General features: G+C 39.5%; 1 protein-coding gene and 1 pseudogene across 1 annotated transcript; both read left to right on the top strand.

Annotated features, from left to right (window-relative positions):
- The first annotated feature begins 1742 nt into the window (after positions 1–1742).
- LOC116250552 (peroxidase P7-like) lies at positions 1743–4153 on the top strand (annotated as a pseudogene).
- Positions 4154–9495: 5342 nt separating this feature from the next.
- Positions 9496–11392, top strand: LOC116250553 (peroxidase P7-like). Its single transcript, XM_031624260.2, has 4 exons — positions 9496–9815; positions 9929–10120; positions 10454–10619; positions 10780–11392. The coding sequence occupies exons 1-4, from the start codon at positions 9618–9620 to the stop codon at positions 11169–11171; spliced, it is 948 nt and encodes a 315-aa protein (XP_031480120.1). The 5' UTR covers positions 9496–9617; the 3' UTR covers positions 11172–11392.
- The last annotated feature ends 2561 nt before the right edge of the window (positions 11393–13953 follow it).

Raw genomic sequence — 13953 nt, 5'->3', positions numbered from 1 at the left:
ATGACGAGAAGTTAAAAGATCTCATATCACCTTTCCACATATTGGATTTTTGCATGATGTCTCATTTGGATTCTTCAATCAATCTTCATGCTTTGGACGTGTATACTGAACCCTTCCCAAGGAAAGCCATGTGTCGCAGTGGAAGGCCGGACCCTGAATCCTGTCCCCTTCGCACATGCCATTGATCTAATCTCAACTCTACTAGAGCCAATGGCAAAGCCACATTTAAGCCTTGTGGGGGATTGTCTAAACTTGATGGATGGCGAGTGCAATTGATCGGGTCATGGAGGAACAAGAACAAGGTTCAAATCTCTCGGTCATATATATATATATATATATATATATATATATATATATATATATATATATATATATATATATATATATATATATATATATATGAAAACGAATCTATATATGAAGTATGAAGTGAGGTTAAGATGCACATTTTGCAAATGAAATTGGCTTGATTAATGGGATGGCTGGTTTACTACTGATTTCAAGGTGTCGGCAATGATCCGACTTGCCTTGGTTTTTGGTCTTTATATGTATTGGGACAACTATTTGGTAGATGTGTAATTTTTCGCCTTTCGTACTCACTTTTCCCGCGGATGTTACTTGTCAATTTTGTTCTTATTTCCAGCTCCAACAAATGGACAAAAGTGCTTTAATTGTCCAGAAACGGACAGATTTAACCAGCCTCCGTCGTGCCATACTTCACTTTTTGAAGGGTAAATAATTAGGGTTCGAAGGAAAACAATGGACAGTTACTGATCTTTGGGCACTTCCAGAAGAAAGAACAATTATTGTTTGCTTTTGTGGCCACAAACCTTACCTAGCTACTTTAGGTACAAATATCATGTGATCTTCGGATAGATTACCTAAAACATATGTCATTGTGTTAGCCTAATATACTGTTTTACTGTTCTATTTAGGCAATTTGATGAGAGGTTGAAACCGTCCTTCGTTTTCTTTGTTCCTAAGTTCCTTCAGAACTCGGTAAAAAGACTGGAGCACATCCACTATTTGATAGTAACGCTCACTAAAATTGAACTGACGTTCGTGTTCACCAGCCCACCAGCTAAACGAACGATGCTACACCCCTCGGGCTCTAGCTATATTTCTACTTGATGAGGACCTAACAACAAAAAGTTTAAATCGGCAATTTTTAAATGTTCACTAATCGGTAATCACGTTCTCAAATTTTGTTTATTTTCAATCTTCATTTCAACAAAATTTAACAAACTCAAATATATTTTTTAAAAAATTTAAGTGGCCATCGATGGAAAAGAAATGTTTCCTTCGGCTGAGCTTAGTTTACATGGCGTTAACGAAAGAAAGACAATATGGTTCATGGCTGTGTTTAGAGATTTGCCCGATAAATTGCCGTATTAAAGGATTGTTTCTTATGCACTTCTTTTTTTTCTAGTTGAAGAAACCAAAACAGAGTGATATTTCTCTCAATCAAAGTACTTGTCTATAGATTATAGACTTCTTTTTTCGGTGCCCATCATCTCTGTCGTCTTCTCTACCTTCACGATTCTCGGTTAACAGATTGATGGAATTGCTGTAAAGCAAACTGGAAGTTACTTAGATAGGTTCGGCATGAGTCGATCGATTCTCCTTGGTAAACCTATTCATTTCTTGCCTGGAGGAGAAACGTAAGTAAAACTTTCTTGTCTCTAACTCCACACACACACACACACACACACACGCTTACATACAGGTGATGATAGCTATAAATGGATCAGATGATCAGCTGATCAGAGTACCCAGCATTAGAAGTTGTGAAGGCAATACTTGCTAGCTGCTGATATTCTGGAGAAATGTCAGCCTTCTGTATGATGAATGCAATTTCAGCTCACTCAAAGTTGGCCCTCTCCTTCCTCCTCTGCCTCCTCCTTCTAAGGAGCTCGTCTGCTCAACTCACACCTGACTTCTACTGCGATAGCTGCCCAAATCTCCTGGACATAGTACGTTACCAGGTCCAGTGTGCTCTTGAACAAGAGAAACGGATGGGAGCCTCCCTCGTTCGCCTCTTCTTCCATGACTGCTTTGTTAATGTAAACCTCTCTCTCTCTCCCTCGCATCTTTCCCATATTTGACGATTGTTTGTATTGTGTGAACTTTGAGATTTTGCAAAAATGCACGAGATTTGTGACTGTTTAGTTGGAACGGAAATGGCATCTGAAAAGATCCTGTGTGATCTATGATAGGGGTGTGATGGCTCTGTTCTGCTGGATGACACGACTACCATGGCAGGAGAAAAGAATGCATTACCGAACAAGAACTCGCTGAGGGGATTCGAGGTGATCGATGCCATCAAGGCCGCTGTAGAGGAAGCCTGTCCTTGTGTCGTTTCCTGTGCTGACATCGTAGCCATTGCTGCTAGAGACTCTGTTGTGGAGGTAAGATTTCCATGGCGTCTTTTTCAAATAAAAAAGGTGGTCGCCTTTGAAGTTACAAAGACGGGATATACAATGGAAGTAATAAATCATCACTAAAACAGTCCGTGATTGATCAGTTTCTTTCTGTGGCTGTGCGTCCAATTGCGCTCAGAACGTTCAAAGAATCACGAATTAAACAAAATCGGTATTACTTTTCGATATGTAAAACAGGTTTTGTGACCCCAAAAATTGAAGACCATTAAATGTTCAATTCTTACAAAATCCGACTTATTCATTGCTTTTTTTAAGTTATTAATTGCTTTTCACATTTTGAGTTTATCTATGTAGTTGGACTTAGATCAAACAACCACCGAAGACCAGCTAAAATGCTGCCCGTTCAACGAAGGCTAGATCTTTGAATGGCAAATCTAATTTTTTATATAAATAAATGTATATATATAAATAAACTAATTCTTAAATTATGTCAACTAAAGTCTTAATGAAATTTGTCGTCTGTATACAAATAAACAAATTGGCCTAGTAGATCCTCTCTCCCTCTCTCTCTCTCTCTCTCTCTCTCTCTCTATATATATATATATATATATATATATATATATATATATATATAAAACTTTGCGCTATTGTACTGATGTGAACTTGATGCTTGGAAACAGCTGGGAGGACCCAGCTGGGACGTAAAATTGGGGAGGAGGGACGCCAGAACAGCAAGCAAAGCAGCAGCCAACGCCGACCTTCCCGCTCCCTCCAGCAGCCTTGATCAACTTGTCTCCAAATTCCAGCAACACGGCCTCTCTGTCCAAGACTTGGTTGCTCTTTCTGGTACTTAATCTATGCCTACCAATCTGTCTCTCTCTCTCTCTCTCTTCCCTCTCCGTTCTTAATTTACATTACTGTGTCAAGAAATCGAAGAAGAAAACAACCAAATAATAAGATGTCGATACATCAATTATTTGAGTTTAATTAAAACCCAAAGTTATAACTCATGCCAAGCCCAATAATGTCCAGTTAATTCTACTTTGCACTTTTACCTATATATTTATATGCATGAAAGACTTTTTTGATGTGTTGGTATTCTTCTATAATCATCTAATTTACGATTTAAACGGTTGATAAGAAGTACTGTACACAAAGAGTATTCATATGAAATGAAGCACTCGTCTCTTTCTAACAAGCTTGTGAAAGCAGGTGCCCATACGATTGGACTGGCAAGATGCGTGAATTTTAGAGCCCACATATACAACGACAGCAACATAGACAGCTCTGTCGGTAGCTCTCTGCAACAGGTGTGCCCAAGGACGGCGGGCTCCGGGGACAACAATTTGGCACCTCTGGACATACAGACCCCGACGTACTTCGACAACGCCTACTACACCAACCTTCTTGCCACCGCCGGTGTCCTCCACTCCGATCAGGTACTGTTCAACGGCGGCATGACCGATTCCCAGGTTCAGGCTTACAGCGACGACACCGATTTATTCTTCACGGACTTCGCCGCCGCCATGATCAACATGGGGACATCAAGCCTCTGACTGGCACCGACGGGGAGATCAGGGGGAACTGCAGGGTGGTCAACTCATGAGGAGCACCTTTGCTCTGGTGCTTTTGTTTATGTCTGCATAATTTGCAGTCACATAATTCTTCTTCGCCTATCTTGTGTCGATCATGCTTTCTTTGTATAAGTGCATGATGAGTTGGTGACGTAATAGAAGTAATGCTACAATGATTGAGCATCGTGTTGCGATCTATTTACGTTCCCTTTCAACCTTTTGTGAAATAGTGATGGAATCTCTGACCTAAGTATAATCTTAAAAAGGCGGTGGATTGTTAACCTTCCTTCATTGTTTAAAAGAAAAAAAAAAGAAAAAACGAAAAGAATAGAATGTCTATACGTGAATTGAAGGGCAACGTAATTATCTAGTAAAAAGAAAGGGTCTTCCTTGCATGGTGGGAGAGAGGGACGGGATAAAAGGAGCAGCGAGCAGAGCAGTCACCACCAAGAGAAATGAAAAGACAGGCACCCTTCTCTTCTCTTCTCTTCTCTTGTGTCATTCTTTTCCACCACATTTGTTTTAATATTTTAGAATCTTGATTGGGGTTGCTTTTGAAATTTTAAAGAGTGATTGAAAAAACTTCTCCCTTTTCTCCTCATCCCTCATTTCCCTTTCCTTTCTTCCTCCTTCAACGCTCTCTCCCCTCTCAGCCTCACTGTTATTTCTCAGTCCCCATCTTTGCCACACCTCCAAGGGCATCCATGTGTTTGCAAGTGCTCATATAACATCGCTTTAATTACATATCGGTTAAACTTAAATTTTTCCATATTTACATATAAAATGTCTAATGTCAAATATATATTGAGTGCAACTCACCTAAATATGTCTGCCTCCACCATTCCACACCCCTATCTATATCTTCCGCTATCTATTCAATCTCACATAAACCTATCTTCTCTCGCTCTAGCTTGTAACTTTCTATGATAGTTTTTCAATATCATATTAATCTTATTTTTGTTTGCTCTCCCTCTCTTTATTTGTATCTCTCTCTAGTAGCCTCCGCTTGTAAACCTGGGCGCCGGGTCGGGCCAACGGCAGGTACCCGGTACCTGTTTTAGTATAGGCCTGGGTCTGAGTCCAGGCCCAAAAAACTCAGCCCGGGTCAATCCGACCGAGCCCAATCTGGTTAGATAACTTTTAAATAATTTTTTTATTAATAATATATTTTATTATTAAAAATATCTTTTATATTCACAAATTTTTATTTTATATTTTTAAAAAATAATTTTTTATTATAAACCCGAGCCCTGGGCTCGACTTCCCAGGTTTTGGGCCGACCCGATGGCGAGGTCTATCCGCACGTAGTGGCACACTTTTGTCACCTTATGCTGACTCTCTTGTCCTTTTCTACTTTATTTTACTTAACTTTGTTTGTTGCTTTGTTGCTGTTAACTTGTTATTCTGAGTTAATATGGATCTGCGTCCCTATATTTTTGGAGTACTTTTGTGAAATTAACTAGTTAATTATTATTTATTTTTTCGGGTAATTTCTGAAATAGAAGTTTCGTTGAGGAATGATCTTTGCCGATTCATTTATTAACAGGCATGCAAGCTGTGCACGAAAATGGGCATACATACGCATTTAGAGGTTAGGGAGTAGGAATGTCAACGATCGAAATCAAATCTGATATACTCTTAACCGTATTCGTTTCTTTGCATATCCATATACTTAGATTTGAATTTAGATTCAAATACAGAAGACATATCTGAATTTGAATTTGAAATCCAATTTCACAATCAAAATCTGGTTTTGCATTCATATATGAGCATTGGATGTAGGATACTTATTTAAAACTAGTTCCAATCTGAATTTGATCGGATGTCGTTTCATTAATCTGAATTCAATCTAACTTCTTGATTGGATATTAATTTTTTTCATTTCTAATATCTTCGAAATCATTCAGTTAGATATTTAATTCAAATCGGATATCTTATCATCCGTATTAAGGAGCATCCATGTCATTTAAATAAGTGTTGTGAACTTGATAAAGTATGCTTGTGTATGTTATGTTGTATGCTGGAAGGGGATGGTAAATACCCCAAACCTTGGCTCCCCCTACTGACATGGCCACAAGTTTGCTTAGTTGAATTCTATTATTTTATTAGATATTGTTTTATATGGTTGAGTAGAAATGGATCATTTGACCTAATATTGGATACACTATGTCATGCATGGGTTTTGAATCTAAACACATTGTTAAACTCTTTGAAACGCTTCATGACTACGGCTGACGCAAAATCTCAGCATTGATAGCCTACTCACTGGCGCCTGTCTGGTGTATGTAATTGTGTCTTTAGTGCAAACTAGCGCCAGAGTTCACCTTCATTTGCCCTACAGGGTACTCCTTCATTTCTGGCGCTAAAAAAAAAAAAGCCCCAGGTTAAACCTATTGTGGCGCTTGTATTGGCAGTTAACGTTCCATCTTTGGCGCAACAATATTACCTGAGTGGACTTGTCACTGGCACTAAGCTATATCGCCAGTCTAAAGAGCGGCGGCGGTTCGAGCTCTAGGGTCACAATATTAGCACCAGATTGTATATGTCTAGCCCATTTTGCGGGGCCAGAGCTGTATAGAACTATTTTTGTGTCATGTGATTTTTGTAATACGAACAAGTATGATGATTTATTCCTTACTTTAAATCATTATCATATATTGTGTATGGATTATCATATATTGTGTACGGCAAAGTTGTATATCTCGAGAATATCTGTAAATTTTTACAAAATTCAAAACATTTAATAAATCCTGAAAACTATAAAAAATAAAAATTAACAAAAATATGAAAAACGCCAAAAATGTGTATAATATGTGTTTTTTCACGTTTTTTATTTTATGGTGTTTTTTCAAAAAATACATGTCTAACTGCCGTTTTATACGGTTGGCTTATTTCTGAGGCATTATACACATCTTTTTTCGAATAATACTCATTTTATGCATGCGTGAGTGCCATGCACAACAACTAGCTTGCTTTTTGTTGATTAAACATGTAAAAAATTGTATGCCATATCATGTATCTGCCTTTGGCGTCTACTAATTACACCCAAAAAAAAATGTTTAACGAAGAAATTAGGCCAAAGAGATGCAAGTACCATTTTGATCTTCCCAATTGTCAAAGCATGCATCACTTATGGCGTTTGCTTCAAACACGACTCACACCCTCTTCCACCTTCTCATGCATTTTCCTGCCATGGCAGCGTTGTTTTCACCCAAAATTGAGGATATGCCCGAATCATGGTAGGTAGAGTGGAGGCCTTTGACAAACACATAATGCTTAATTTAGTCGTGCCTAGATAAGAGTTTCCCTTTCTTCTTTCGTTCTCTTTTCTTTGTGGGTAGGTCTGCTGCCTTTTCAGTGGGCAGGACCTTTTTGCTTGTTTTATGTTCATATTGTGCCACTCATTAATTTGGACTGTGAGTGTGACAGAATAAAAATATTGAGTCAAAAAAGGAGAAATGCACTAGATATAGACAACCAGGCCCGATTTGAATCAATCGTGCATCTGCTACCACTATCACCATGTGTGGGCCGATCTCTTCATCACCCTGAAAAAAGAGCAACAAGAAGATAGCATGTGGTGGTGTCCAAGTAGTTGACCATTGTTTGGCAACAGTAATGAGTTACTGTCCCATGAAAAATATGACAGATTCATGGAACATTGTAACAAAATATTCCATGAATCTGCTCTATTTTTTGAACAGTAAGAATATGTTACTGCCACCAAACAGCCCCTATAATCACAACTAATATTGCATGTGTTTTGCATCTTTGTGGTTTATCTTTTCTTCTCTATCTTACTGTTTTCTGTAGAGCATTTTGGCGAAAAAAGAAAAAAAAAACAAAAAACAAAATGTTTCAAAGCCTTTGATTCAATGCCCCATATGAGAGAGAGAGAGAAGAAAGAGGAAATTCGACAATGAGAGGGTAACAAAATAGGGCAAAAGATCGACAGGAAACGAACTACAGGAAAGAGAGAGCTGGGAGGGAAAGTGGAAGGGGGAGAGAAAGGAGCCAGCCAGACAGCAGCAGCAGGTCAAAAACTGAGAGAGAGACAGAATAAGAATATATCACCAGCAATATGCTTATAGGAATTACTAGAAGGCTTTTTTTTTATGTATAATTTAATTTTTTTAATAACGAACAACTGATACATGGCAATACATCACTTTGCGTAATTTAAGTCCATAACTGTGTTTTTGTCTTTCTTGCATTTGTTTATCTTTTAGTGCACCCATTTCCTAGATCCTCTATAATAGAGGCACGCCATGTAGTACATTTGGCAAAGATGCAACCATTTCATGAACTCCTACTCGAAAATAAGTTTACTTTTAAAGGTACAAAATGAGAGAACCTAACGAAATCGGACTCTTACATGTACTAAACCCGAATATTCAGCAGTTCAGCAAGGAATTGTTACATGAAATACAGTTTTGATTGTTAACTGGACCAAAATTAATTCTTATCCAATTAACCTGTCTTATTGTAACCACATTCAGCTTCCAACAATGTTCGACCTTTGAGAGTTTCCCTACTCTCAGCTCTGAACAAAGTTCAGCAGAGAAGTGTCGCTCCCGGTAAACTTTCTGGGGGGATGACAGTGGCGCACCTCTCTTGTCATAAAGAAGAACATAAAGAAGGAAGAGTGAACCTTTCTCTCTGTTGAAGAAGTCCAAAAGGTACAACGAGATTATATTTTAATATGCAATGTGGTAGTTGTTGGGATTTGATCCAATATGAAGTCAATTGTATATCACCGAGATGTTGAAGCAAACGTTTTGAAAATTGTACAGGGAGCAAAGTTGCATTCAACATTTAATGGTATCAAATGTATAAACAAATTTTTTAAATCTTTTACAATAGTACTTAATTTGTGAACTTTTCGTTGCTAAAAGAATCTTAGAGATGCAGTGTGTGTGCGTGTGTGTGTGTGCGCATGCTTTCTTTTGCCCAAAAGTGTATAGGACATATGTGGGCGCCTTAGCCAAGTTTTCTGTTCGTATTGATGTATAGCAAAATGATTGTTGCGGTTGATTATTAGACGGAATGCAGAATCTCAAGCTCAAGACGGGTCTCAATTGCCCTTCTGTTCTGTTTTCTGAGCTTTTCCATGGCATGACAGAAGTATTAAAACAGATGAGGCTCGTGCTATTTGGATACAATATGTTTGATTCGTTGTGATATTACTGTAAAAAGTGTCGTAATTAAGCTACTTAAACCAGGAACATTAGCTGTGGTTTACCTTCTGATTTCTTGTGTTTATAGCCTTGTGTTTGTTCTTTCAGGATCAACATTTTATGTCTCAATTATCAAACGTCGGCAACTTCTTAAGCAACTTAACAGGAGCAATTAAGTTAGTGGACTTGCATTATTGCGTATATACTCTTTATGTGGTGGGTTAGGCTTCTTTCAACTTGCTCATAAATTCCACATTGCACAATGATTGAGATTTTCTTAAGAAGAAAGCACTGTAACAAACAGAGAGAGGGAGGGAGGCGGTAGGATTAGGCCAATGCAACTCAGTTCATGAAGTTGCTATAAATGTTGGGACTCTGGGAGATCACACCGCGTCTTCACTTGTCAAGACATCCCTTCCGTCAGCAAACAGTAGCCTGTAACCAGAAACCAGTAGCAGTCATTGACAATTGCTAACTCCCATGTCATGCTCGTGGTGGCTCTTTCCGTTGCCGTCCTCCTCCTTGCGAGGGGTTGCTCTTCTCAGCTCACCCCTGACTTCTACCAGGAGAGCTGCCCTGACCTCTTGCCCACCATTCGGTATCAAGTCCAGTTAGCAGTAAACCGACAGCCACGGATGGGAGCCTCCCTGCTTCGCCTCTTCTTCCATGACTGCTTTGTCAACGTACCATCTGATCTCCCCCAACCTACTTTATATATGTATAAGATTAAGGGGTGTATATATTGCATAAAATACGCATAAATGCCTGACCAGCCATATTCTTTGTTTGGTCTTAGGGATGTGATGGATCTATTCTATTAGATGACACAGCAACATTTGTGGGTGAAAAGAAGGCAGCTCCGAATTTGAACTCTGCAAGAGGGTTTGAGGTGATCGATGCCATTAAGGCAGCAGTGGATGAGGTTTGCCCTGGTGTTGTCTCATGTGCTGATATACTCGCCCTTACTGCTAAGGACTCCGTCGTTGAGGTCAGTGCTTCCATAATGGCAAATCTGTATTGCTTTTGTGCTTTTAAAAGTGCACGTTGGTGCCTCACCATTGAGAGCTTGGAATCGCAGAGAATGTTTCCTGTTGAAAATCTCTTTGATTAGTTGTATGCTGGTGGAACGCGAGACAAGATTTTGGTTCCCATGCTCAATGTAACAAACATGGCAGTATCTTATCATGATCTTAACTTGATATCTAATTTCAGGGATATTATTTTGCTTTTGAGATGATATCTTTTAAAATGTCTTATGCTCTGAGAACACTACAAACTAATCCAAATGATTAAAAACTGCTGTCTTGAAATTATATTACAGTTAGGTGGACCAAATTGGAATGTGAGGCTGGGAAGGAGGGATGCTAAGACAGCGAGTCAAGCTGCAGCAAACACCAGCATCCCACCTCCCACCAGCAACCTCAATCAACTCATCTCTAACTTCCAGTCACATGGTCTCTCTGTCCAAGACATGGTTGCACTGTCAGGTACAGAATCTCAATCTCCCGCTGTCTCTCTCTCTCTCTCTCTCTCTCTCTGTGATCATCGCATTTTGCTGTTGCCTTCTAACAGCTTCTTATGAGGCTTGAAATGTTATTAGAAAGTCTCTTTCTCACTTTTACTTATTTCCCTTTTTTCTGCAAGCAGGCGCTCACACCATTGGTTTCGCAAGGTGCACCAACTTCAGAAGCCGCATATATAATGAGACGAACATAAATGGTTTCTTTGCCGAAACAAGGCAACCGTTCTGCCCCAGCATCGCCGGCTCAGGGGACAACAACTTGGCACCTCTTGACTCCCAAACCCCAAGACTCTTTGACAACAGCTACTTCGATAACCTGATTGCCAAGCGAGGCCTCCTTCATTCTGATCAGCAATTGTTCAATGGTGGCTCCACAGATTCCCAAGTGAGAGCTTACAGTGAAGACCCTGATTCCTTCGAGAACGACTTCGTCACCGCCATGACCAAGATGGGGGACATCCAGCCTCTCACTGGTTCCAATGGGGAGATCAGGAAGGACTGCAGGAGGGTGAACTAAGAAGCAGCCAATGCTTTTTCTTCGTGGTAGAGGAGCAAAGCGTGGATTTGCCCTGCCTGATCCGCGCAATCATATTTTGATATTTTCTATCTATTCCTCTGTTTCCCGTCCCTGAATAGGTTCCTTATTGACAAGTGTTTCGTTAATCAGCCTAGTGGATAATCTAAAAGAAGCAAAAGGAAAGGTGTTTGATGAATTGGCGACCTGCCAATTTCAGTAAATAAAAAACATTTGTCTTTCTGCAGTCCAGAATTAGCCCATTCGTAGAGCATATGCATTTCATAATTTTTTTTTTCTAATGTTTATGTGGGAGAAACCAGTACCTCCTTCAGGTGTCCTTGTCACTGTTTGTAACGCGCTCGAGTGTGACAGCAACCACCCCATGAATATGAGCCGGTATTCTTCCTGATCGCCTTACGCCCCTTGAAGGGATTTCATTATCCATTTACAAACGATACGTTGCAATAAAAGTAAATGAAATCCACAAAATACATGAAACAATACGTGGTCTGGTTCGGATTGAACGTACGTCAGGACAACTTCTTACACTCTGAACATCTAGCTGAGGTTTCCTTGTTTTCCTTCTTAAAGGTTCTGCATACAGAAGACATTTCCCTAGTCGTGTTCTCATTTCTTTGAGGACAATCATTGGATTTGATACATTCAACAGATCTACAGAGATATTTTTGCTTACGAGCATGTGTAAATACGTGATTTCCTTCACTTACCCCCTCTTTCTGCAGGTCATGTTTTATCATGTATCACAACAGATTTCAACTTAGAATGAACTTCTGTTCTATTATTCTGGTGATCTGCTTTCTCTCTATAAAAATCGGTTTTCTTTCTTCTACATCATTCTCGCTTTGTCTGACATGTGGCACCTTTATCTCTAGCACCCATCTCAAATTTAAAGGTGTGGTGTCTCAGTCATACAATATTCAGTTTGCATAAACAATTATGCCGTCGGGAAGTCGATAACTTGAAAAAATTACCCACTTCAATATATTTTGCCTGATTATGGAGCATAGGGTCATTACAACAGATGGTAGGAACTCCAGACCAAATCCATGAAAACCTGCATATCCTCCTGTTGTTGTTCAATCCATAATAAATATGATATCTTGCCCAAGTTACGTCAGAGGAATATGAAAGTTCTTGAGGTGTGTTACTTTGTTATTCAATGCATAATGTCTAGAATATAGTCCCCCTCAACACCTGAAGTCCGTTTTTTTGCCAGCGGATGAGTTCTTCTCGGTTCTGCATAAACTGACTCTTCACAGCAAAGCCTATAGCTGGAACGTATCAAGATTGCATACTACAATCCCTTGAATTCTTGTATATAAAGCTGGGTATTCCTTAAATTTAATTCCACCTGAAGCTGACAAGGATGGTGAAAAGCCATTGCTGTGGCAATGAGTAGATCGTTGAGCACAAACCTTTTCCAACAAAACCATACATGCTTTTTCAATTGAGGAAATGCAAACTAGGTCCTCCGTTTTCAAGTTAATTCCATTCAGAGAAATTAGAGCAGAGAGCCATGATATTCTTCCAAGGCAAGATTTGGACAAAAGTAGTGAAGTTGCACGTATAATTGTTTCATCAACATATAGACAAGCAGCCTTTTGTTTTCAAAGACGAACAAGGAATTCTCGGTCTTAACAAAGAGAGTTCAATGCCTTTTGCGCTCTTTGTTTTTGGCCTATACTATTTGCCTCCTTATCTGAGCTGGTTTTCAAACTGCGGACGCCCATCTTGGTCTAACTTACATATTCATGGAATTCGAGTACGATTGGTCAATTTTGATCTTCCATCGCCGTTTAGTTCTCTTCTATCATCACCTATCTCGCAACCTCTCAGTAGTGGCTCTTTTTCGCCCTCTCTTGGCATGTCTGGGTTTTGGCTTCTCCCTTTTGGCCTTCTTGGCTTATCAGTTGCTTGTGGTGGAACAGAGAAGAATGCAACAACTGGGTCTTCAAGAATGTTCAACTACTCTACTCGTTATCCTCCTTCCGTTCCTTCCGTTACTCACCTACAGTGATATCCACTTTGGTCTTCAAATGGGCCGCCACTAGCTTCCAACTACTGCATAGACTTCTCCCTCTCAAACATACATGGTCAATCCAGATCTTCCCATTCTAAAAGAAATATGCATAAGGAAAGAAGTCTGCGAATTGTTTATAGTGTAAAAATCCTGATCTTCAACTAAACATACATGTCAAAGTCACATAGCTTAAATTTTATCTTTTTATGTCGTTGTAGAGTATTCCATGCTTATGAAAACGGAAACCATGAATAGACCAGGATAGCAGTATAGTGAACCTGCCCCAACGTTAGCTAACTAATGTCAAACATTCATTAATTAATAGCCAGAGAAAGACAAGTTAATACAATGAAGGTTGGGGGGGCGCCCATGAAAAGTGGACCAAAATCTAGTCAAGAAGAGAGCTCTATCATCTGGCTACGTGCTCCGCTTAAATCAAACAGTTAAGTTAATGGAGCTCCAAAGTTTGACATTCAGGCAGAAAGCGGGGTGGATTTCACCATTTCAGCTGCCTTTGGATGATACTCTGGAATAGAGGCAGAACGCACCCAAAACGCCGCTTAAGGCATGTTGGACTTCGGTGACAGTGGTGGTGCTTTCAAAAGGCCGGCGGAATAATCTGACCTATCCTAACCGCGAAGGAAAGGGTAGTCAATCTAGTGTTTAGTTGGTTAATTAAGAAGGGAAAGCAAAAAAACAAACATGTTTGATTGTAAACAAAAAGAATTGATAATTCAATGT

Source organism: Nymphaea colorata, chromosome 3 (assembly GCF_008831285.2).
Source record: "Nymphaea colorata isolate Beijing-Zhang1983 chromosome 3, ASM883128v2, whole genome shotgun sequence".
NCBI lineage: Eukaryota > Viridiplantae > Streptophyta > Magnoliopsida > Nymphaeales > Nymphaeaceae > Nymphaea > Nymphaea colorata.
This window is presented reverse-complemented; position numbering and strand designations above follow the sequence as displayed.